The 26618-nt window shown below is 41.3% G+C and overlaps 1 protein-coding gene and 1 pseudogene across 25 annotated transcripts in view; one reads left to right on the forward strand and one right to left on the reverse strand.

The window, feature by feature from the left end:
* RHOT1 (ras homolog family member T1) overlaps positions 1–26618 on the reverse strand; it is a 110854-nt gene that overhangs the window by 13078 nt on the left and 71158 nt on the right. For 12 of the 25 annotated variants that reach the window (XM_003818023.5, XM_003818026.5, XM_003818024.5 and 9 more), the window contains one exon: positions 14703–15813. The exons of 3 other annotated variants lie outside the window; for them this stretch is intronic. In XM_003818023.5, the coding sequence (XP_003818071.1) occupies positions 15696–15813 (118 nt within the window). In that variant the 3' untranslated portion in view covers positions 14703–15695. Of the gene's footprint in view, positions 1–14702; positions 15814–17453; positions 25526–26618 lie in introns of those variants that run through there. 10 more of the 25 variants (XM_055101304.2, XM_055101307.2, XM_055101300.2 and 7 more) reach the window with 2 other exon arrangements.
* Positions 12267–14563, forward strand: LOC129394402 (ubiquitin-like protein 5; annotated as a pseudogene).

A 26618-nucleotide genomic window follows, 5' to 3' on the forward strand; every position in this document is an offset into this window, starting at 1 on the left:
CTCCATAAAAGCTTTCTGGGAGCTCCTCAACAGCAGAAAATCTCCCCTCTGCTCGAATTCCCATTGCACTTGTTTTTTTTGGGTTTTTTTGTTTTTTTTTGTTTTTGAGATGGAGTCTCGCTCTTTTGCCCAGGCTGTAGAGCAATGGCGCGATCTCGACTCACTGCAACCTCCACCTCCCAGGTTCAAGCGATTCTCCTGCCTCCTTAGCCTCCCGAGTAGCTGGGATTACAGGCATCTGCCATCATGCCCGGCTAATTTTTGTATTTTTGTCGAGATGGGGTTTCACCATGTTGGCCAGGCTGGTCTTGAACTCCAGACCTCAGGTGATCCACCTGCCTCGGCCTCCAAAGGTGCAGGGATTACAGGCGTGAGCCACCATGCCTGGCCTGCACTTGATTTTATCTCTTATAGGTCTTAGTTTTCTACCTATAGTAGATACTTATTTACATATTACCTCTCCCTATTGTATTGGAAGATCTTTGAATCAGGCATCTCCCCCATAACTATTTCATCTCTATTTCTCACCACATACAGCCCAGCACTTTATACAAAGGAGGCCCCAAGTACATGTTTCTGAAGGAAAGAATGACCAAGCAGAACAGAATCCCTTGTGATAAACTAAGTGTAGCAGTAGAAGAGAGATCACTGAGCCCTGGCCAAGAGGCCTAGTTGACCAGACGACTTGAAGAAAGGCTCAGACCCCAAGTCTGAGGCCTGTGACCCCTGGCTCTGAATTGTGCAAGTCCCTGACATTGTGTCATTGATTTTGTGGACGCACTTCCCCACAGCTCAGTTGTTGGAGCCAGCTCTGCAGGAAATATTTTGGTTGTCCTTTAGCTTTATTTCCTCACTCAGTCCAATAAGCGGCACTGACTTTCATAGAGTTTTAAGGCAAATGGCTTAAAGTTCATTTATTTGTCCATTTACTCATTGATTCAAAACATATTTACTGAGCATCGACTATGTACCAAGTATTGTTCTAGGCCCTGAATATAAAGTGGTGATTAAGACAGTCATAGACCTACTCTTTTTTTTATTTTCATTTTTTATTTTTTGAGATGGAGTTTTGCTCTTATTGCCCAGGCCAGAGCGCAACGGCACGATCTCGGCTCACCATAACCTCCGCCTCCAGGTTCAAGCAATTCTCCTGCCTCAGCCTCCCGAGTAGCTGGGATTACAGGCATGCACCACCATGCCTGGCTTATTTTGTATTTTTATTAGAGACGGGGTTTCTCCATGTTGGTCAGGCTGGTCTCGAACTCCTGACCTTAGGTGATCCACCCACCTCAGCCTCCTAAAGTGCTGGGATTACAGGCGTGAGCCACCACGCCCGGCCCAAAGCCCTACTCTTATAAAGCCTACATTGAAGCAGGAGGGAGACCCTCAACAAATGAAGGAGCACACATGGAAAAGGAAGGAAGGGAGGGAGAGAGGGAACGAGAGAGGGAGGGAGGGAGGATGGAAGGGAGGGAGGGAGGAAGGAAGGGAGTAAGGGAGGGAGAGAGGATGGGAGGGAGGGAGGGAGAGGGAACGAGAGAGGGAGGGAGGGAGGATGGAAGGGAGGGAGGGAGGAAGGAAGGGAGTAAGGGAGGGAGAGAGGATGGGAGGGAGGGAGAGGGAACGAGAGAGGGAGGGAGGGAGAGGGAACGAGAGAGGGAGGGAGGGAGAGAGGGAACAAGAGAGGGAGGGAGGATGGAAGGGAGGTAACGAGATAGGATGAAAGGGAGGGAGGGAGGGAGGATGGCTGGTGGTGAGATGCTGACAATCAAGGTGATGTCAGATAGAGTTTTTGTTTGTTTTGAGACAGAGTCTCGCTTTGTCGCCCAGGCTGGAGTAGGTGGTGTGATCTCAGCTCACTGCAACCTCTGCCGCCTGGGTTCAAGTAATTCTCCTGCTTCAGCCTCCCGAGTGGCTGGGATTACAGGCACCCGCCACCATGCCCAGCTAATTTTTGTATTTTTAGTAGAGACAGGGTTTCACCATGTTGGTCAGGCTGGTCTCGAACTCCTGGCCTCAAGTGATCCACCTGCCTCAGCCTCCCAAAGTGCTGGGATTACAGGTGTGAACCACCACACTCGACTGTCACATTGAGTTTCTAGATGGTTTCTTTACACGATCTGGAAAGGCTCCACTTTGAGGAGGTAACATTTAAACTGAGATGTAAGTGACAAGCATGAGGCAGCTTTTTAAAAAAAGAGGGAAGAGTGTTTCAAGCAGAGAATAGCCAGTGCAAAGGCTCTGAAGGAAGCAGGCAATAGGTCTGGAAACAGTGAGTTCAGAGAAGCAGGCAAGGAACAGCGCAGTCCGGTTTTAAAAAGCAGGACGAGGGCAAGGCATGGTGGCTCACACCTGCAATCCCAGCACTTTGGGAGGCCGAGGCGGGCAGATCACAAGGTCAGGAGATCGAGACCATTCTGGCTAATGTGGTGAAACCCCGTCTCTACTAAAAATACAAAAAATTAGCCGGGCGTGGTGGTGGGCGCCCGTAGTCCCAGCTACTCGGGAGGCTGAGGCAGGAGAATGGCGTGAACCTGGGAGGCGGAGCTTGCAGTGAGCCGAGATCGCGCCACTGCACTCCAGCCTGGGCGACAGAGCGAGACTCCGTCTCAAAAATAAATAAATAAATAAAATAACAAATAAAAAAGCAGGACAAGGAAACTGGGTTTTATTTAAGTGTGACAGGAAGATAATGAAAGAATTTAAGTGTAGGGGTGGCAAGATGGCTGCTTAAAGAGAATGGATTTTGGAAGGAAAAGAAGAAACTGGGAAACTGCTGCAGCCGTTAGGAGGTTATCCTGCATTTATTCCAGGTGGGAAGTCGTGATGGGCTGGCCCTGGGTGGTAGTTGTGGAGATGGAGATAAGTGGACAGATACATGTATTGGAAGTAGAGTCAACAGGACAGGGACGATCGGGAAAGGGGCAGTTACTGCTGGGTACGAAGGGTTCTGTTTAAGGTGCTTCAGATATCCATGAAGAAACAACAGGCAAGAAACTAGAATCAGTTGGCTGGGGGCGGTGGCTCACGCCTGTAATCCCAGTACTTTGGGAAGCTGAGGCAGGCGGATCTCCTAAGGTCAAGAGTTTGAGACCAGCCTGGCCAACATGGCAAAACTCCATCTCTACTAAAAATACAAAAAATTAGCTGGACGTGGTAGCGGGCGTCTGTAATCCCAGCTACTTGGGAGGCTGAGACAGGAGAATTGCTTGAACCCGGGAGGTGGAGGTTACAGTGAGCCGAGATCGCGCCATTGCACTCTAGCCTGGGTGACACAGCAAGATTATGTCTCAAAAAAAAAAAAAAAGAAAGAAAGAAAAGAAAAAGAAAAAATAAACTAGAAGCAGAGTGTGGATTTCTGGAATCAGGTCAGGGCCGGTGATAGCGATTTAGGAGTTGCAGCTGGATTGTATTTAAAGTCCAGGGGCTGCTAGTAGCAACGAGCTACACCTAATGCCAGAATCTTTGTTTCTAAATAACCATTCTCTAATCAAAGGAACCAGAGTTCCTGGAGAAATGGTTGATGTTGGGACAAGGGCAAGTAAAGTACAGGATGAGGATGGGAAGTAAACAAGTTGCTTGGAACATCTTGTGATGCCTAGAAATAAGGAAGTGCTCAGAAATAATGGGGCACATGTTGACGGGTGCAGGGGCCAGCTTGAAGGAGCTCCTGATGGCCCAATCTGGGATAAGAACAGGATGAGCAAAACTGAACAACGAAATAAATAACAATAGTAATGTGTTATGGAGGCCAGGCGCAGTGGCTCACGCCTGTAATCCCAGCACTTTGGGAGGCCGAGGTGGGCGGATCACGAGATTAGGAGATCGAGACCAGCCTGGCCAACATGGTGAAACCTCGTCTCTACTAAAAATATAAAAATTAGCTGGGCGTGGTGGCACATGCCTGTAGTCCCAGCTACTCAGGAGGCTGAGGCAGGAGAATCGCTTGAACCCGGGAGGCAGAGGTTGCAGTGAGCCGAGATCACGCCACTGCACTCCTGCCTGGGTGACAGAGTGAAACTCCATCTCAAAAAAAAAAAAAAAAAAAAAAAGAAAAGAGTAATGTGTTATGACCCATAGGATAAAGTAAATAGTAAATATCCATCATATAAATAAATATCAAATAAATAAATAAGTCAATGGGGGACGGACACTCTTCTCCTTTACTGTATAACTCCAATTAATAAATACAGGGGGAATAACTGAAGTAGAAAATTGGGAAATACTGCAGTAATAAATGTTCTGGGCAAGATAAACAATTGTCAAAACCACAGCGACACCATTTCACACTCACTATTAAATAGTTACAAAAACCAAGACAGGCAAGTGTTGGTGAGGAAGTGGAGGAACTAGAACCCTCACATATTGCTGGTGAAAATGTGAAATGTGCAGCCACTTTGGAAAACAGTTTGGCTTTTCCTCAAAATATTAAACACAGAGTTACTCAATGACCCAGCCATTCCATTCCCAGGTATATACCCTAGGGAAATGAAAATATACATCCACACCAAAACTTGTACACAGAAAAACAAAACACAAAATGAAAATGAAAAAACCAACTTGTGCACAAATGTCCATAGCAGCATTATTCATAACAGTAAAAAATTAGAAATAATCCCAATGTCCATCAACTGAAGAATGGATAAACAAAATATGACATATCCATACAATGGAATATTATTCAGCAGTAAAAAGGAGTAAAGTACTGGTATATGCTACAAAACGGATGAGTCTTGAAAACTTTATGCTAAGTGAAATAAGCCAGTCACAAAAGGCCACAGGCTGTACGATTCCATTTATAAGAAATACCCCAAAGGAGCAAGTCCTATGATTACTTTTGTAACTTTGTTTTTAATGTTTCAAATTATTTCAACATAAAAAGTTTAAAAATCAGGGCCAGGCACGATGGCTCACGCCTGTAATCCCAGAACTTTGGGAGGCTAAGGTGGGCTGATTGCTCAAGCCCAAGAGTTGGAGACCAGCCTGGGCAACGTGGCAAAACCCTGTCTCTACAAAAAAATATGAAAGTTAGCCTGGCATGGTGGTGCACATCTGTAATCCCAGCTACTCAGGAGGAGGAGGTGGGAGAATGGCTTGAACTCAGGAGGTGGAGGTTGCAGTGAGCCGAGATTGAGCCACTGCACTCCAGCCTAGGCAACAGAGCGAAACCCTGTCAAAAAAAAAAAGTTAAAAAATCAAAATCAAGGTGCTGAATGAGATCACCTAGAGACAAAGTCTAGATAAGAAAGATAAGGAAACTCAGGACAGAACCTTGGGGTACTCGAGTATCCTAGAGGTTGAGCAGAGGTCGGGCAGCCCACAAGACTGAGAAAGGAGCCAGTGAAATAAGGAAACTCATCTGTTTGTGCTGCCTGCCAAGACAATAGGGGTGAGGGACATTTTATTGGCCCCTGCTATGGTCTGAATATATCCCCCCACCCCAATTTCTTATGTTGAAATCCTAACCTCCAAGGTGACAGTATTAGGTGAGGCCTTTTGGGAGGTGATTAGGCCATGAGGGCAGAGCCCTCATGAATGGGATTAGTTGCCCTTATAAAATAGGCCCAAGGGAACTTTTTGCCCCTTCTACCATGTAAGGACACAGTGAGAAGGTGACATCTATGAACCAGGAATCCAGCCCTCACAAGACACTGCATCTGCTGGTACCTTAATCTTGGACCTCCCAGCCTCCAGAACTGTGAGAAATAAATTAGTGTTGTTTATAAGCTGCCCAGTTTATGGTATTTTGTTACATTGTTATGGCAGCCTGAATAGGCTAAGACAGCTCCAATACTCAAGAGAATCAAGACATTTCTCAGATACATATAGGAGAAAAAACTGGCTGCCACCCATGCCTCTCCCACTCTCCAGACACAGTGGTGCAGCTCTGCTCAAGTGCAGGAGGAAGGGCAGAGGGTTGCCATCCTGTGGGTCTTTATATGGGATGCAGACCTCCTATTCTCCTGACAAGGGAAAGGGGAAATAACACCCCCCAGGAACAGATCTCAGTAAATGTGCACAATCCCAATCTTCATTGTTTAGGAGGGAAATAGAAAGTTCAAGTAACTTGCACATAGAATGTGGCAAAGTTGGGATTTAAACTCAGATCTTAGCTCTTAACTCAATCCTTTACTACTCCCCAACCCATAATCTAGTGAATTTCCACTACCACTAAGAGATCATTTAGCTTCCAGGGCTGCTAGTCAGTTCTTTCCACATGGACTCAGTGACTGAGTAAAGCTGCTTCTCAAGAAAGGGTTGTGTAAATCAAGAAAATGAAATTACAGGCCAGGTGCGGTGGCTCACGCCTGTAATCCCAGCACTTTGGGAGGCCGAGGTGGGTGGATCACGAGGTCAAGAGATCGAGACCATCCTGGCCAGCATGGTGAAACCCCATCTCTACTAAAAATACAAAAATTACCCAGGTGTGGTGGCATACACCTGTAGTCCCAGCTACCTGGGAGCCTGAAGCAGGAGAAAGGCTTGAATCCGGGAGGCAGAGGTTGCAGTGAGCCGAGATCGTGCCACTGCACTCCAGCCTGCCAATACAGCAAGACTCCATCTCAAAAAAAAAAAAAATGAAATTACAAATAAACGGATTGGTATACATCCCCCTAGGTACTCTTAAGAGTAGGCAAGTGCATGACAGGCAGGTGCAAAGGTCCAGTACTTAGTTCAGTACTGGGTAGGATGGAGACAGGTTAGCTTCCCCAGGTTCAGTTCCTTGGGGTCAGGAAAAAGGACATTTGCTGAGACCTGACTAGTATATCCCTCCCCTGCTTAACACTCTTTAATGGAATCTCTAGAGAGGGCCAAGAGAGGATCACTGGACAAAGCACAGGTGAGGGCAGGGGTGCCATACTGTGCACAGGGGGATGAAGTGGATAGATGAGCACTAAATGCCAAGGCTCAGCTCCTGGATGCTGACAGCCAGGCCTTGGCCCTCCTTGAGACCTAAAGGATGAAGAGCTGGGAGGACAGGCTTCTAGAGAGAAAGCATCTGCAAAGGGCTCAAGAGAATGAGCAAGGTACATTCTTAGAAGTGAAGGAAGTTCTGTGTGGTTAGACTGTAGTAGGATAGTGAGAGTGCAGATTTGGCTGCAAAGGTCTGAGTCTGGGTCTGCAGGGCCTTGAGATTTGAATTGGAATTTTCCTAGGGGAAAGAGGGAGACATGGAAGGGGTTGTTCTATTGTTTTACCAAAATTATTCATGTGTATAATTTCTCTTAAAAATTTTAACCACTGTACTGCTAGCAAATTTATAGTTTTGTTGCCCCCAAAGATTGTAACCTCTTTGACTCCTTCAATATCTACTGCAGCAGTTCTCAAACCTTCACATGCATCTGAATCGCAGGGCAGGGTAGGGGGTGGGTAGTGGTGATGGTTGTTAACACAGATTTTGCTGGGTCCCATCCTCCAAGTTTCTGAGGCCTCAGAGTCTTGGAGGTCTGGGGTGGGGGTGGGGGAAGGGCTATTGAAAATCGTATTTCTTACAAATTCCCAGGTGATGTGATCACACTTTGACAATCTGGGGGAAAAGTAAGAGATGTAAGAGGGGCTGGGCGTGGTGGTTCACGCCTGTAATCCCAGCACTTTTGGGAGGTCAAGGAGGGCGGGTCATCTGAGGTCAGGAGTTTGAGACCAGCCTGGCCAACATGGTGAAACCCCGTCTCTACTAAAAATACAAAAATTAGACGGGCGTGGTGGTGGGCACCTGTAATCCCAGCTACTCGGGAGGCTGAGGCAGGAGAATCGCTTGAACCCAGGAGGTGGAGGTTGCAGTGAGCTGAGATCGTGCCATTGCACTCCAGCCTGGGCGACAAGAGTGAGACTCCATTTCAAAAAAAAAAAAAAAGAAAAGAAAAAAAAGATGTAAGAGGAAGTCAGTAAAAAGTGTGGTGAATGTGTGAAGACATATTCAGCCACTCATTCTCTAGATGGTATATAGAAGTGGCTGGATGCCACTGGAATTATAGAAATCCTGGAGGCAGATTACAGAAGCAGAGATGAAAAATGTTAGTGACAAAACTTTATTCTAGGAGTTCTCCCCCATCAAAGCCCCTGACACAAGTACTTTTCCATTTATAAAATGTGAATAAATTTTAAGAGTATTTTTTCAAAATTAACAACTTAAGAACAATTAAAAATCATAAAGAGTGCTTTTCAAAGAGTAGTTATATCCTTACTTCTCCTCAGTTATCTGTACCTGAAATAAACCTAACCACGTGTCTGCACTCCTCTCAATAGACACATCAATTACCTAGTGACAGCTAGCAGAAATGAAGGCAGAATGCCTCAGAGGAAATGAAAGGCTTCCAGAAAATTTGCTTTGCCAACTTTAACCCTTTTTAGTTATAGAGATGTCAAAACTGTTTCGTGGGGTTTTTCTTTCTTTCTCTTTTTCCCCTTAGGCCTGTTTTTTTGTTGTTGTTATTGTTTTTCACAGACTATATTGCAAATCTACCAAAGGTAGGAACAAAAGCCCAGTCGTTAGGTTGGCTCCTACAGTGGAAGGAGTACCAAACTGGGAATCAAGATACCTAGGTTCCAGTCCTAGCTCCAGGACAAACTAATACTGTGGCTTTGAGTAAGTCACTTCTTGCTGTCACCCAGGCTGGAGTTCAGCGATTTAGGCACACTGCAACCTCCGCCTCCTGGGTTCAAGCAATTCTCCTGCCTCAGCCTCCAGAGTAGCTAGGACTACAGGCACCTGCCACCATGCCTGGCTAATTTTTTGTATTTTTAGTAGAGACGGGGTTTCACTATGTTAGCCAGGATGGTCTCGATCTCCTGACCTCGTGATCCTCCTGCCTCGGCCTCCCAAAGTGCTGGGATTACAGGCGTGAGCCTCTGCACCGAGCTGTCACTTCTCGCCTTTTTGTGCTCCCTGTACGCTATGAAAGTATGGAGTTGGACAGATGACCTTTATACTATGTAAGCTATTTAAGCTCTGAAATTTTGGCTTTAAAATTTAAAGAAATAAGAAGCATGATCACATGTTCATGCACACAAGGGGATAAATTCCCCAGATAACTAGAGTTCAAACTAAACATTCTCGTGGGATTCCTTTACTTTCCATGTATACCAATTATACAACTGGAAAACTGAAAACAAGCATGGATGAAGTGCCAAAAGAACAGTTCCACGTGAGTCCTCAGAAGAAGTGGAATTGATGCTCCCTTTACCTTCTAAGCATCAAACTGCTCTTTGAGGTTAACCCCACGTTGGCCGGCGCACCGTGCTCTTATAAACAATATGATCAGTAAAAGTGAAAAAAATCAAACAACTCCTACATCCACTCTTAGTTTTCATACAAACAAAACATGACTACAGTATTTTTAGGTTCTTCATAGTATTGAACCTTTTCACATTCCAAAACAATCAGGTAATTTTTTTAAATCATTAGTAAATGCTGCTGTGCATTTACTACTATATTTTCATCCGTTACAGGGGGTGTTTATCAAATCTGGCTCACTGTCAGTTTCTGTACAGCATGTGAATGGTTTCCACTTTTTTTTTTTGAGATGGAGTCTTGCTCTGTCACCCAGGCTGGAGTGCAATGGTGTGATCTCGGCTAACTGCAACCTCTGCCTCCTGGAGTCAAGTGATTCTCCTGCCTCAGGCTCCCGAGTAGCTGGGATTACAGGCATGCCCCACCACGTCTGGCTAATTTTTGTATTTTTAGTAGAGAAGGGGTTTCATCATGTTGGACCGGCTGGTCTCAAACTCTTGACCTCAGGTGCCTGCCTCAGCCTCCCAAAGTGCCGGGATTACAGGTGTGAGCCACCGCGCCTGGCTAGTTTCCACATTTTTAGATGGTTAAGAAAATCAAAATAAGAATATTTTCTGGTACATAAAAATGATACAAAACTCACATTTCTGTGTCCATAAATAAAGTTTCATTAGAATGAAGTAATTCATTTGCTTATATATTGTCTATGACTGTTTTCATGCTACAACAGAGTTGAGTAGTTGTGAAAGTCTCAAATATTTACTATCTGGCCCTTTGCAGAAAGTTTGCGACTTATAACTTAAACTGCAGTATACACATTCATGTCATCCTAATAAAACTCCTAAGGGTTGATTATAATACACTTATATGGGCCGGGCACGGTGGCTCCCGCCTGTAATCAATCCCAGCACTTTGGGAGGCCGAGGTGGGCAGATCACCTGAGGTCAGGAGTTCGAGACCAGCCTGGCCAACATGGTGAAACCGCATCTCTACTAAAAATACAAAAATTAGCTGGGCATGGTGGCAGGCACCTGTAATCCCAGCTACTCGGGAGGCTGAGGCAGGAGAATCATTTGAACCTGGGAGGTGGAGGTTGCGGTGAGCTGAGATGGCGCCATTGCACTCCAGCCTGGGCAACAAGAGCGAAACTCCATCTCAAAAAAATAAAAAACACTTATATGTAAACTATAAATAGGAAAATGCTGAAAGAGAAACACACTGTTCTTGCGGAATTTGGAATTTTCAACGTATGAAAACGATACTGGCAATTCCTCCTTGTGTGTACACAGCTGACATTCAGCTTTCAAACCCAGAAGGACTAACAATCTCTCGATTTCGCCATTGGACCTCTGCAACTGTCTATGCTAAAGAAGATAAAATTGGCCGGGCATGGTAACAAAAATTAGCTGGGCATGGTGGCACATGCCTGTAATCCCAGCTACTCAGGAGGCTGAGGCAGGAGAATCACATGAAGCCGGGAGGCAGAGGTTTCAGTGAGCCGAGTGGCACCATTGGGAGACTCTGTCTCAAATAAAATAAAATCTTGCCTTCTAGTAAGATACTTTCTGAACCCAAAATATCTGGGACAAATGGTCTGACAAGTCTGAGTGCCATGGGAGCAAGAGGATATTTTATGAAACTGAGATGCACTAGAGAAACCTGAGATACACAGCTGTGATACTCACAGGTCAGACTTCCACAGAGCTGAGGGCCAAGCAGGTTAACAGACACTCGCTCTCACTGACAGCAATGTTTGATAAAAAGAGTTAAAAAGACATGAATTACTTGCAACCTTAGGGGTTTAAATAAGTGTGTTATTGGACTGTGAATCTGGGGATAAAGGCATTGGAAAGGTCAAGCTGCCTGCATGGGTCATTCTCGTACTGTGAACATTAAATTTAGCATCTTGACGTGGTATTTCTCAAAAAGTATCTAGTCCCAAATCAGTTTCCTAAAAACACGTGGACTGTGAAAGTATGATTTAGGAATCTGGTATGTTGGTTAAAAAAATAAATAAAAAATAAGATGTATTAAAGTATGAAGTCAAATAAACATGTTAATGGAACTAGATTACACACTTATTTTTAGGATTTGCACATATAAAGGCATCTTTGTACTGACTTTTACTAGTGCAATTCAGACAAAAGGGGCATCAAAACTAACCTAACAGCCAATGATAGGCAAAAAAAAAAAGCCAACCCCAGGTGCATTTTGAGGGCCTGTTTAGGAAAGAATTATGCTCTACCACAGAGATCGGGCACTTACATCTGCTTCCCTCTCTTTATTCATTATTCAGCTGCCTTCATAGATTGGGAACGTTCTCATTTCATTCAAGACTGGCTTATCAGTATAGTTCTTTTTTTTTTTTTTTTTTGAGACAGGGTCTCACTCTTGCCCAGGCTGGAGTGCAGTGGTGTGATCTCAGCTCACTGAAACCTCCACCTCCTGAGTTCAAGGAATTCTCCTGCCTCAGCCTCCTGGGTAGCCGAGATTACAGGCGTGTGCCACCAGGCCCGGCTTTTTTTTTTTTTTGTATTTTTAGTAGAGACAGCGTTTCACCGTGTTGGTCAGGCTGGTCTCAAACTCCTGACCTCAAATGATCCGCCCGCCTTGGTCTCCTAAAGTGCTGGGATTACAGGCATGAGCCACTGTGCCCGGCCTCATCAGTATATTTCTTCTTTGGTGCCTTCCCCTGGCAGGTGATGTGCATATATGCACTGATACCCAAAGTCCTCCTACCACTTTCATAGGCCATTTCAGAATGGTCATGTGCTCCCCAAATTCCTAACATCAGAGCCCACTCCTACCGTAGCATTATCAGTGCCAACAATGCGAGAAATTGCTCATTTTTTGGTCAAATGTGAAAGAGAAAGACATGAATAGCAAGAAGCAACAGATCCCTGATATACTAAGGCTAAGTTACTACATTATGCTAGGACTACAAACCTTCAAAGCAATGCTTCTTCACACAACTGCCTTATTATTCATTAAGGCACTGCAGCCTCAGAATTGCCCATTTGAAGGACAATGCTGAGGAGCTAGTGGCCTCGCAGATTCCAGGCAATTCGAGCTCCAGCTAGGATGATCGAGGTTGTTTGCAACGACCGTCTGGGGAAAAAGGTCCATGTTAAATGCAACACGGATGATACCATCGGGGACCTTAAGAAGCTGATTGCAGCCTAAACTGGCATCCGTTGGAACAAGATTGTCCTGAAGAAGTGGTACACAATTTTTAAGGACCATGTGTCTCTGGGGGACTATGAAATCCACAATGGGATGAACCTGGAGCTTTATTATCAAAAGATGAGAATCCTCATCTTCCTGCTGCCCCACTCTCCTCTCCCATCCTCACCCCGCACACTGGGATAGATGCTTGTTTGTAAAAACTCACCTTAATAAATACTTAGATGTTGAAAAAATAAAAATAAAAAATAAAAGACAATGCTTTGGGAAGCTGAGGCAGGCGGATCACCTGAGGTCAGGAGTTTGAGACCAGCCTGGCCAACATGGTGAAACCCCGTCTCTACTAAAAAAAAATAAAATAAAAAATAAAAATAAAAAAAAAATTAGCTGGGCATGGTGGTGGGCGCCTGTAGTCCCAGCTACTCGGGAGGCTGAGGTTGCAATGAGCCATGATTGTGCCACTGCACTCTAGCCTGGGTGACAGAGTAAGACTGTCTCAAAAGAAAAAAAAAAAAAAGACAATCCAACTGGTGTAAAGTGAAAGATCTCCTTTCGACTCTCAAGTTCCTATTTTCTTTATTTCTCCTTAGTACTCTTAAAGCTTGCATCTCCTGAGTAAACTGTAAAAGCCAGAAAAAGCCTTTTCTTGTGTTCACATTATTTTCTCACATTCACTAGTCTCTAAAGTGGATGCAAAATGAAGAAAAATAGGCCAGGCCTGGTGGCTCATACTTATAATCCCAGCTCATACCTATAATCCCAGGCAGAAGGATCACTTGAGCTCTGGAGTCTGAGACCAGCCTGTGCAACAGAGTGAGACCTCATCTCTACTAAAAAAATTTTTTAAAAATTAGCCAGGTGTGGTGGCACATGCCTGTAGCCCCGGCTACTTGGAGGCTGAGGAGGGTGGATTGCTTGAGCACACAAGGTCAAGGTTGCAGTGAGCTGTGATTACGCCCCTGCATTCCAGCCCTGGCAACAGAGCAAGACTCTGTCTCCAAAAGAAAGAAAAAACCCATATGTGCCTGTAGGTTAAAGATGAGAAAACAGTAAGCATTCCCTCTATTAATTCGCCCCACCTAGAGTGATTGACAAGTGAGGAAAGGGGCTAGCTTAGCAAGGGGGTGTGTCTAGAGCAAGTGCGAGATAGGGCAGCTGCCCCCTGCCTTCTTCTGAACCAAAGAAATGTAAGCTCCCCAAATGAAAAGATGGAGAGAGAATATCTAAATATATAAACACACCACTTATTAACTCTTGGTAAGCTAGCTTCTTACCTCTGCTTCTCACAAACACAACAATCTATAAAGCATATTCATTTAAAGCAGTATTTCAGACAAACTAGAAAAGAACTTGGAAAAAATTAACTGTCATTGCAAACTATACAACTGACATAAATTTGGTAAGTGGGAAATTCTCAGAAAATAATAAAAAATGAGGAGTCAGGCCGGGTGTGGTGGCTCACACCTGTAATCCCAGCACTGTGGGAGGCTGAGATGGAAAGATCACTTGAGCCCAGGAATTCGAGGATGCAGTGAGCTATGATCGCGCCACTGCACTCCAGCCTGAGCAACAGAGTAAGACCTTACCAAAAAATAACAAATAACAAATGAAGTGTCATGTTATTTTGCCAGCTGGTAAGCTATACTGTTACTAGTTGCTCAAGAAGTGTGATCTTGTAAGAAAATGTCCCTCAGAATGGCAAAGAGGAAAAATCATGTTAAAGGAGAAAATAAACATGCAAACAATAGCAGAAACCACATTAATTAGCTATGTGTAGGGGAAAACAATTGGCCTTTTACCAGAATAGATTTCTCTACAACTTTTAAATAAATTTCCTCTTACATATATAAATCATACTTGACTTTTTTCCTAATAAGTTTTTTTTTTTTTTTTTGAGGTATAGTTTCGCTCTTGTTGCCCAGGCTGGAGTGCAATGGCGTGATCTTGGCTCACTGCAATCTCCACCTCCTCCCAGGTTCAAACGATTCTCCTGCCTCAGCCTCCCAAGCAGCTGGGATTACAGGCATGCGCCACCATGCCCAGCTAATTTTTTGTATTTAGTAGAGACAGAGTTTCACCATGTTGGTCAGGCTGGTCTCAAACTCCTGACCTCAGGTGATCCACCCACCTCGGCCTCCCAAAGTGCTGGGATTACACGATTGAGCCACCACTCCCGGCTGAGTATTCCTTTTATACAGAATAATTTTCAATATGAGAGATAGAAACCAGAGGACTTCACTCACATCTGTACAGAAATATTTACTTTAGATGACAAAAGAACTCAAGATCACAGTACACAGCAGTTATTTATTTAAATACTTGAAAAGGCTGATGATGGAAAAAATAGGTTTATCATGAGAGTTTATATTCATTAGATTTATTTTATCATTTAAAAAATTACTGCCTCTAGGTTATCCTAGCCTGATATAGAACACTTGGTGACACATGCAGTTACTGTAATATACTATAACAGACACAGCCATTATAGAATGATTTACACTTGGGATGAAATTCAACAGTAGTAAGGGTGACTCTTTATTTAAACTAAAAACATTGGTAATATACAAATTTTTTTTTATTTCATTGAAAGGGCTATAAAATTCAACATACTGACAAGGAAGCAACATAATCACATAGATAACGCCTCTGCTAATTGCTTTTACCTCACTTCACCCTTAAAGGTGAGCTGCACACTCAGCTACACAAGTTTCTAGACTGTGCGATGGCTTCAAGGCTGGCCTACCACAACTGACTGAAAAAATGTCATGTTGGTAAGCTGACACTGACTTGTATGTTTTTAAAAACGGAGAGACAATGGCAAATTGTACCTTATGTCCTTATAGAACCCAAAGGATCATTCTGAGTAAATGTGAAATAAATAAAGTGATCCATGAGTAAATACAATCTCTGGGCTAACTTAAACCTAGAAGAGTGAGCCAAGTGAGCACTAACAATACCATTTAGAAATGTCTAGAAACATCATTTCTAGAACTCAGCTTGGGAGACCATATCTTGCCTGAATATGTACATATATTTACAAAATATTCCCTTTTGGCCTCTGGAATTTAGCCATTTTAGTTTGGCTGTTAGCTGTTTTCTTTCCATATGCTAGCCAATACTGCAGTTATAACTATCATTAAAATACTCTTATGCATGAATTACAAATATTAATAAAGTAACTCTGCATGTATAAATATCTCAATAATTCTAGCAGAACTTAAAGCATTCAGAATGTACATAAAAGTATTTGTTTTTGGTAGGGACAGTATTTCTTTTTATATCATCGCTGTTTCAATAATGCTTTGTACATAGCAAAGCCCAAAACTGCAAAAACAGTAGCACCAAAACTTGCTCGAAGCCAAAACGTGGAGCTCTTGAGGTCAGCTTGTGTCACGTGCCTGCAGTCAGAAAATATAATTATTATTTAAAACATGATTAGTATGAAAACCCTATACCAGTTATTTAGCAGTCTACTTTTAGGGAAGTATTAGCACACTTGTCAAGCTAACTGTATACAGTAATGCTTATCAAAAACATTGATCAATATAGCCATATATATAATTACTTAATCATTACTTTAAGAAAATGACACAATGTAGATACTAATAAAGACAATTAGCTACTTTGTGGGAGTAGACATCTAAATTTGTAAACTTTTTTTCACACAGGAAATAAAGAAGTTAGACAAATCAATCTAGCATTTTATAATACCATCGCGGTTGTTCAAAATGAAAATTAAGGCGGTGTTCCCACAATTTTGAGGATCATATTCATGGTTAAATAATGTGCAATCTCCTATCCCCAGGAACTGAAAGCTATTTTGTAAGCAGTTAAGTGACAAGTGACAATACTTTTCTAAGAGAAATGATTAAAGTCAACTTTGGAAACACTGAGCCTCATAAAAATTTACAAAAAACCCCCCAAAAAACCCGAAGGGGGAGGGGAAGATTTATCAGTTTGCATTAATTTGGTTACTGCTAATTAAAGAGAAAAAAACCAATCCCTGGTGTTAGACAGGCAGTGATAATGATACCAACTAACAGACATAACGTAATGTGATGGATTGAAAGGCAATGACATAAAATAAGCCATAGTATGCATGACAAGAACAGGGACAGCCTGTACCACAAACTGAGTTGTGAGCATGCTCAGTAAGTACCCTCAAGAGTCTCAAGTATGACAGCTTACCATGAAGAGGATAAAGCTCTAAAGAAAAGGTCAGAACGTTTTATTTAAATGTCACTGAAGTCTTAGTACTAAGTGAACACAATTGAGATGATGTAGAAAACTTAAAAAATTGGCCGGGTGCAGTGGCTCATGCCTGTAATCCCAGCACTTCGGGAGGCTGAGGCGGGTGGATCACCTGAGGTCAGGAGTTCGAGACTGGCCTGGCCAACATGGTGAAACCCCGTCTCTACTAAAAATATAAAAAGTGGCCGGGCATGGTGGTGGGTGCCTGTAATCCCAGCTACTTGGGAGGCTGAGGCAGGAGAATTGCTTGAACCTAGAAGACGGAGTTTGCAGTGAGCCGACACGGTGCCACTGCACTCCAGCCTGGGTGACAGAGTGAGACTCTATCGCAAAAAAAAAAAAAAAAAGAAAGAAAAGAAAACTTACAAAATTAAGAGCTTAGAGAGACTGTCTAGTTTAGGTTATTTTATAACTAAGTTAAACAGATTTGAAGCAAAAGTCAGATATCATTAAAAGACCAAGGCACTGACATATGCAAAAGAGTTAAGAGCCAAGAATTCAAACTGCACAAAACTACTTTGCCTCAGTAATAGTCAAAGAGAACAGATTAGTTATCACAAAATAGTCTGTACATCCCTAGAAACAAAAGTCTACAACACAAGCCAGAGTGCTCCATGCTTAACACAACAAAGCAAGACACAACACTCCAATTCTCACCCTCACCAGTTTCTATTTAAAGAAAAAAAAAAAATCACTCCTCACATAATTATTTCTTACAAAGCAAAGTGATATCACAGGTTCATTCCAGCTTGCAAGTTAGTTTTTCCAACAGGCAGCATTTTATTAAAAAAAAAATCAGAGAAGAAAATGCTTAGGTTTTTCAAGCTGGAAAAACTCCAACGAGGCCAACCCATTGGAAATGTTACCTGGCTTCAAGAAAAAGTGGACCATGAGATGACTCCATGAAGATGGAATCTTCTACAGAGCTGACAGCATGCACCTGGTGAGTAATACTGCCTTCGTCGTCTGCTAACAGCATGGCACCCCACTCAGCTACCCGGGCTCTTAACCTTTTATACACATGCACACAGTTTGCAGTTCACAGCAGAGCTCACAAAAAAAGGGACTCAAAATAACATCTCTCAATTATGCATCCCACACATAAATTGAGTTGCCACCCTATATGATGGATCTCATGTTTTCTATATTTAAAATAAATGTACTCTATAGCAAATTGCCAAACTTAAAAAAAAAATCTATCTGTATGTACTCTGTTAACAAACACACACACACACCCACTCCAGACAAGGAAACCTAAAGCTGTTATATACATTCTCCAAATATCCCTATGAGGCTGGTCTTGGTGCATCTGAAATACCAAGTCCTTTAAACCAATACCATAAGCAGTACCTGACAACACGTAGTAACCATAAGTATTCAACAGAAATGAGGTTAACAACGATTAGTCGTGAAGTTTACAGATGATTATAACTTTGGGTTATCAAAAACTACAAATATATATCTGTGAAAAAATTGAGTCCAACATCCCAAACTCACAGACCGCCATGGACCTATGATGAGAGTAACAGAAGTTTACAACTCCAAGTCAATGCAGATGCATAGAATTTAAAGTCAGAGCGTAGGTAAAGGTGCATTAGAGGTTTCTCTTCATCTTTGGCCTCCCTGTGATTATCATGCATCTGCACTGATGGAGATTTTTTATCTTATTTTTACATTTATTTTTTAACTTAGGAGGAAAAAAGAATTAGGATTTAAGCTAGCTATAATCATATTAAAATCAATCAAAATGATTTCTCATAAATAGTCTTCAAATATAGATATCTGTTTCACAGAGCTCCCTTGTGGTTTCTTGTTTGTTTGTTTGTTGATAGAGATGAAGTCTCACTATGTTGTCCAGGCTGGTCTTGAACTCCTGAGCTCAAGCAATCCTTCCACCTTGGCCTCTCTAACTGCTGGAACTACAGGCTGGTCTCCCTTGTGTTTTAAGACACATGAAATAATATATTCTGACTGACCTTATTGCTTAGTTTTCTTTTGCATTTCAAGATCAATATAGATACATGTTCAAGATACAGCTAGTTTAAAACTTAAGGTAACTATTAACTTATAAAATATATTTCGATGGCTCCATCAATGTTACAGTAGCTGTTTAAGACACTTTTAGACATGGAAAGTTACTTACAGAACTATTTTACACCTGTACCACCTGCATTTAAAGGCTGCACTACCAGGCTCTATTTATAAAAGAGAAAGCATTTAAAATGGAGGGCACACTTATCATTGCTTAACCTGAATAGAGAATAATGTGGTCTCACATGTATTCCAAAAGTATCAAAAACTAATTCATGTTTGTCCTTTCAGTTTTCAAACAGAGGCAAGTACAGTTTCATAAAGCTTCTGGCTCATTTCTTTCTTTCTTTTTTTTTTTTTTTTTTTTTTTGAGACAGACGAAATCTCACTCTGTCACTAGGCTGGAGTGCAGTGATGCGATCTCAGCTCACTGCAACCTCCGCCTCCCAAGTTCAAATGATTCTCCTGCCTCAGCCTTCCAAGTAGCTGGGACTACAGGTACATGCCACCACACCCAGCTAATTTTTGTATTTTTAGTAGAGACAGGGTTTTACCATGTTGGCCACGATGGTCTCGATCTCCTGATCTCAGGTGATCCACCCACCTCGGCTTCCGAAAGTGCTGAGATTACAGGCGTGAGCCACCACGCCTGGCCGCTTCTGGCTCATTTCTAAACTTAAGCAGAAATAATTCTTCCACAATTCAAAAGCATAATTCTTTCAAAATGACTTATAGAAAATATCATCTTAGAATAACTTATAGTATCTTACTGCAGTTTTTCTTTCTTTCTAAAGTTTACTTTATTTTCAAATACAAAAAAGCTAATATACACTCATTAGAAAATAAGGCAAAGTAAGAAAAAAAATCATTTATGTTACCCAAGGCAACAAATTAAAAGGTCAGGTATTTCCTTTTAGACTTTTTTTTTTTTTTTTTTTTTGAGACAGTCTCGCAATCTCAGCTCACTGCAACCTCCACCTCCCAGCTTCCAGTCACTCTTGTGCCTCAGGCTCCCGAGTAGCTGGGATTACAGGCGTGCACCACCACGCCCAGCTAATTTTTGGTATTTTTAGTAGAGATGGGGTTTCACCATGTTGACCAGGCTGGTCTCAAACTCCTGACCTCAAGTGATCCGTCTGCCTCAGCCTCCCAAAGTGCTGGGATTACAGGAGTGAGCCACTGTGCCCAGCCCCTTTTAGACTTTTTCTATGTATTTTTTACACAGCTGCAAACACAATGTGTGTATATTTCTATATATTTTTCACACGTGTTATAAGGTATGGACTTCTTCATCAATTATGGAAACATTCTAAATAGCTGGATTATATTCTATTCTCCTATTGGGGGCTATCTCCTTTTATTTTATTATTTTACTTTTCAGAGACAGCGTCTTGCTCTGTCACCCAGGCTGGATAGTGCAGTGGTGCAATCCTAGCTCACCGTAGCCTCGAACTCCTGAGCTCAAGTGATCTTCCTGCTTTAGCCACATAAGTAGCTGGGTCTACAGGTGTGTGCCATCATGCCTGGATAATTTTCATTTTTCTTGTAGAGATGGGGTCTTGCTATGTTGCACAGGCCAGTCTTGAACTCCTGGCCTCAGCCTCCCAAAGAGCTGGGATTACAGGCATAAGCCACCATGCCCAACCTGGCTATCTCCATTTATTTGTGGCTACAAAAAAAAGACTATCTTTCTACATAAAATTTTTCTCTATATTTAGGATGTTTTCATTAAGATAGACTTTCCAGAATTAAATGTTACAAGGTCAAAAATGTGTACGTGTGTCTATGTATAAAGGTTTTTTTTCTAACCTAGTGATATATCAAAATCACCAAACCTTCCTACTCTATGTGGAATAAGATCATTTAGTTAAGCAGTATCTCTTTTTAGAACATTAGAAATAACGACTAAATGTTGAATATAACCCTAACTAATCATTCGCAGTTTGTTAGAGCTTTCAAGTTCTTAGGTGAAAATTCCTGTGTCTGGGATGTTGGCTTTCTGGCTTAGAAGTGCTGAAGGCCCATTAATGTATCAGACGTCAAGTTCTCCTTGACACAGGTGTAGGAGCCAACCAACACGTCTGGACTTGGGTTTTATTAAGGCCACTACTTAATAATGCAGAGAGAAGAAAATGTTGCAAAATTCAGGTAATAAAGAGTTAAACGAACAACTGTGTGAACTGTGAACAGTCACACAAGGCATATGCAGACTGGCCAAAATTCCTATGTACCTTTGCACTGAATATCTTTAGTGCAAGGCCATACAAAATACTTTTAATTAATTCTGCAACTTAAGGTGAATATAAAAACATGAACTGGTTGGGCACAGAGGCTCACACTGTAATCCCAGATCTTTGGGGGGCTGAAGTTGGAGGGCTGCTTAAGGCCAGGAGTTCAAGACCAGCCTGGGCAACATAGCGGAAGGGTAAGAATTCAGAAATTGTTACCCAGATATCAATTAACCTTGTCTTAGACTGTAAGCTATTATGCAGAGGAAAAGAAAAGTTCAGTAGAAAATACTGAAAAGAAGCAAAACTGAGAGATTTTACTCAGAGGAGCTCCACTCAGAGAGTCATTTTTATCAGTCTTCCCACACAATTTCTCAGAAATGTATTTGAATTTCCTATTTTTCACTCCTCTCATCTCCCCATCTTATTCTTTCCAAAATACAACTAAGAGATGTACAAATGCACTAATGTGAATGGTCTTCTAATTTTACAACTCTACCCATATATATATCTCAGGTATAGATTTTTAAGATAATACCCTAAAACAACCAATATAACTGTAATACAAGTGTATCTAAAGTTACCAGGGCACAGAGATACCATATTTAGCTTTTTCTCATTTGTAATTACGTATCTCAAGTTGAAAACTATACTGAGGTCACCAAACTACAGTAAATTTTTCTGTCTTTATTTATTTATTTATTTAGAGACAGGGTCTCACTCTATCACCCAGGCTGGAATGCAATGGCATGAACACAGCTCACTGCAGCCTCAACCTCCTGGGCTCAGGTGATCCTCCTGCCTCAGCCTCCCATGTAGCTGGGACCCCAAGTGCGTGCTACCATACCTGGCTAATTTATGATTTTTTGTAGAGATGGGGGTCTTAATACAATTTTGTTGCCCAGGCTGGTCTGGAACTCCTGGGCTTACATAATCCTACTGTCTCGATCTCCAAAAGTGCTCAAATTATGAGTGTGAAACACTGTGCCCAGCTCTGTTTTTTTTTTTTTTTTTTTTTTCAGACAGGATCTCATTGTGTCACCCAGGCTACAGTACAGTGGCACAAACACAGCTCACTACAGCTTTGACCTCCTGGGCTCAAGCAAACCTCTCACCTCAGTCTCCTATGTAGCTGGGACCACAGGTGTGAGCCATCACGCCCAGCTTTTTTTAAATTTTTTTAATTTTTTTAAATTTTTTGTAGAGACAGGCTCTCACTTTGTGACCCAGGCTGGTCCTGAACTCCTGAGCTCAAGTGATCCTCCTGCCTCTGCCTCCCAAAGTGCTGGGATTAGAAGCATGAGCCACTGCGCTTGGCCCTTTTCTATTTTCAAATATTCCACTTAAAAAAAAAGTCTTCTGAGGACGGGCATGGTGGCCCATGCCTGTAATCCCAGCACTTTGGGAGGCCGAGGAAGCCAGATCACATGAGGTTAGGAGTTCGAGATCAGCCTGGCCAACATGGTGAAACCCGTCTCTACTAAAAATACAAAAAATTAGCCAGGTGTGGTGGTGCATACCTGTAATCCCAGCTACTTGGGAGGCTGAGACAGGAGAATCACTTGAACCTGGGAGGTGGGGGTCGCGATGAGCTGAGATAGGGCCACTGCACTCCAGCCTGGGCAACAGAGTGAGATTCTATCTCAAATAAATAAATAAATAAAATAAAATAAAATATTAAAAATTAAAAAAAGTCTTCTGGACTCTCTGCTTTTGTTTCTCCAAATGTTTCAATCTGGTGAAGTATTTTCTTTCTTTCTTTTTTTTTTTTTTGAGATGGAGTCTTGCTCTGTCACCAGTCTGGGGTGCAGTGGTGCAATCTTGGCTCACTGCAACCTCCGCCTCCGGGGTTCAAGCAATTCTCCTGCCTCAGCCTCCCAAGTAGCTGGGACTACAGGTGCGCACTACCACGCCCAGCTAATTTTTGTATTTTTAGTAGAGACGGGGTTTCACCATGTTGGCCAGGATGGTCTCAATCTCTTGACCTCGTGATCCGCCCTCCTCGGCCTCCCAGAGTGCTGGGATTACAGGCGTGAGCCACGGTGCCTGGCTGTATTTTCTGTATCTACTTTTAAAAATAATGCCACTACTGCTAATAACAATTTTAAAAAGGACAATTCTCCTAACTGAGCCAATAGGCATAAAATATTTTAATAGGATATTTATTAGGATAAACATATATTAGGATAAATATTTAATAGGATAAAATAGGTTAAGGAATCAATACACAGTGTCTAGCAGCTTCAACACAAACCATAAGCAAGCTGTTAACTGAGCACGCCTAAATAGTAACATACTTTGGGAAAGGACACAGGTGTGCACTAATGTCAAGAAATGCTTCACCAAGCATTAGAAGAATCTGAATTTACAGATGATCATGAATACAAAGGAAATGCTCCAATATCTATATGTTAACTAGTGATACTTAAAGATCAGATAAGGTAAACTTCACCTTGTCATGTCCTTTAATATATTAACCAAATGACAAAAAATTTAAAAATTATAAGCAGCAGCAGCTTACTTAATGAAAATCTATAACATAAACTCTTGTATAACTTTAAATATATGACTATGTATAGAAATTCACAAACAGTCTTATAAGGACCTTCATACAAGGGAATAAATAAGTTTCATAAGAAACTAAAGCAGGACTTCCTTGGACAAAATATTTTACTATAACGTAATATCCCAAAGACTCTTAGATTTCCAACATTTAACAACATTAAGATTTTTAGAAACCTATCCTTTTCATAAGGCAATCCTATGAAAAAGCAGTTCATTTTTGTCTGACAATAATAAAATCCTTTCTTCAATAAAGGGCTCCTATATTAAGTAATGAATTCAAACTACATAAAGGAAGAACTTGGGTGATTATTAAAGCAATATGGGTAAATGAAGTCATTAATGAGTGGCTTAAAAGTCACACATATATTTAATCTAAAAATACATTATAAATAGGGTAAAAAATGCAATAGGTATGATGTCTATCCATCATACTTTTGGGTCTCTGTAAATATTCGGTGTGAACTATGCACTTGGTTGTCAAAATAAAATGCTGCTACTGAACTTAAGAAGTAACATGAACCAACAACTTATATGGCTAATGCAAATAATAAAATAGAATGAAAGAAATCCTAAAACCAAAATATGCACAAAGGAAATCACGCCCAAAGAATAAACTGTAAAATAAGCAATATTTGATTAAATAACAGGTTAGAAGTGGTGAGATTATACACAAAAACCTAGCTGGGAAGGAGATTGAGAGTATCAAAAAATGACTAAGTTACACAAACAAACAAATGAAAACAAACACCTAAAAAAAGGACAAATTAAAGTTCACGATACACTACAATCTAGTAACATTCTCATGCAAAGCAGGAGTGTTCTCAAGTCAGAGTAATAAATACTTAATAAATAAAAATCCTGGGTAGTTCAAACCAACAATCAAGCTCATCTATATATAATCACTTTCAAATTTAAAAGATATTTAAAATTTAAAATATATTCAAAAGGTCTTTTTCTCCAGTAACGTAATTTATACCACTTGAAATGAAAGCAGTCCCAAAGATTAAAATCATCTGACCACATGTTAATCATCCTCCACATGTATTTAAATTCAAATAATTCCAGTTATTCATAAATTAGTCTAAAGTAAAACATAAACCTATCCAGATCTGAGTGAGCTCATAATTACCAAGAGAAAGATTACATGTGAGATAGATGTGTGTTTAACACTACTGTCACATATCAAAGTTAATATATGTTCAATTAAATTGGAAATAAAAATTTTTAATTCATTCTTTCTATATTTAAAATATATCGTGTTAGTAAATAAGTTCAAGAAAAAAGACAATTTTTTTCTCATAAAAGGAAAAACACATGCAGAAATTAACCTCTTGAAACTGCCTAAATTCATTATCAGGTTATATAGCACTTTCCTTTTTAGCATGAAGGACTAACATCACTGAAAATATAACCAAAGTTAAAAAATGTTTTTCTTAGAGAAATAATATTTAGAAAGATGCTTAAAGGCAGGTTCCATATATTCTTCATTTTCAAATTTTGCCCCAGTTCACAGCAGGTTCCTATTTAAAGCAGGTACTTAAATTAAGTACTCTGAATGAATAAATCACATCAAGGTGGGGTTAGGGGACAGTGGGGTAATAAGAGAATGTGGTCTCAAACATGTATCATATCTGGTAGTAATTTCTATTTCAGTGACCAAAATTTTTACAAGCACACTAAAACAATGTGCTGATTTGAGACCAATACTTGTCTACTAATTTAATTCTTTGTAGACATTCAATGAAACTTTTTACTTAAATAAAAATGACAGCTGGGTACGGTGGCTCACAGCTGTAATCCCAGCACTTTGGGAGGCTGAGGCTGGCACACCACCTGAAGTCAGGAGTTCGAGACCAGTTTGAGACATGGCGAAACTAAAAATACAAAAATTAGCCGGGCAAAGTGGCACATGCCTGTGGTCCCAGATACTCCGGAGGCTGAGGCACGAGAATCACTTGAATCTGGGAGGTGGAGGTTGCAGTGAGCTGAGATCATGCCACTGCACTCCAGCCTGGGTGGCAGGGTGAGACTCCATCTCAAAAAAAAAAAAAAAAAAGACAAGCCTTTTAGAACTGCTCTTTCACAATTCTAAATCAAACACTAAGCATGGTAGTTCTGATATCTAAAAACAAAGACTTAGGACCTAGTGTTAGGTGAGAACCCTCCCTATGAATAAAATACAGTGAAAAAATTTTAAATGACTTTTACTTAATTAATCAATCAATCTTTTTTGTGCCTAACATTAGGATATGTCTAACACAGGAAACCAATAGTGACCAACCAGTAACAGCTGCCAAAACCTGAGAAGTAACAGGGAAAGGTGGTTCCATTCTCATCCCACCACCCAATAACTTTTTCAAATTTTTCATGGGAAAGGAGTAAAGTGGTGGTGGTGGTGATGGGACCAGAGACATTTTCGTTCTATGTGTCCTTTTCCTTGGCCTCTATTTTCTTGACTAGGCCATACCTTAAGACTGAGGTTGCAAGCTGGTGGACTATAAACATGCTTTGTTCTGATTAGTACTTAAAAATTTGTTAATTAATTGCTAATCTCTAACTATCTGGAAATTTCACACCAAAGCCTTGATTTCCAGTCTCTTGTAAAACCAGAAAACCTGGCAACACCAGACCTGTACAACAACAAACGGCCAGAGCTGAGTGGTGGCTGCCTCTTTTAGACAGTGCCTGTCACAGTCCCCACCTCTCCTTGTTTCTTATACTTGGCCACCTTCATTCTTTTACAGTATCCATCCGGGACCTGTGGGCACTGAGTTTTTGGCCCCCACCTACCTATCTTACTTACCTTTCATAAACTAGAAGAAACTCCAATACGCAGCCCCTAAAATTCCACTGTACTTCTCTTAAATAAATGATTGAAATACTAACAGGGATAAGGAAGGAGTGTTTGAAAAGTATACTGGTTCCTCTACTTGTCGTTTTCATTCTTTCCATTCTTGATTACCAGATGTCAGGATGTGTGCTGACATCACCATTAAATTACTACCAGTTTATAAATAGATATGACCAAAACGTACTGATTTCTCTTTGAGGGCCATTGTATAATTTACTATGCACAATAGTATTCATTTAATGCACATCTGTCCTATTTCATTTGAAAGCTAACTAAA

This window comes from Pan paniscus, chromosome 19 (genome assembly GCF_029289425.2).
Source record: "Pan paniscus chromosome 19, NHGRI_mPanPan1-v2.0_pri, whole genome shotgun sequence".
In the NCBI taxonomy this organism is placed as follows: Eukaryota; Metazoa; Chordata; class Mammalia; order Primates; family Hominidae; genus Pan; species Pan paniscus.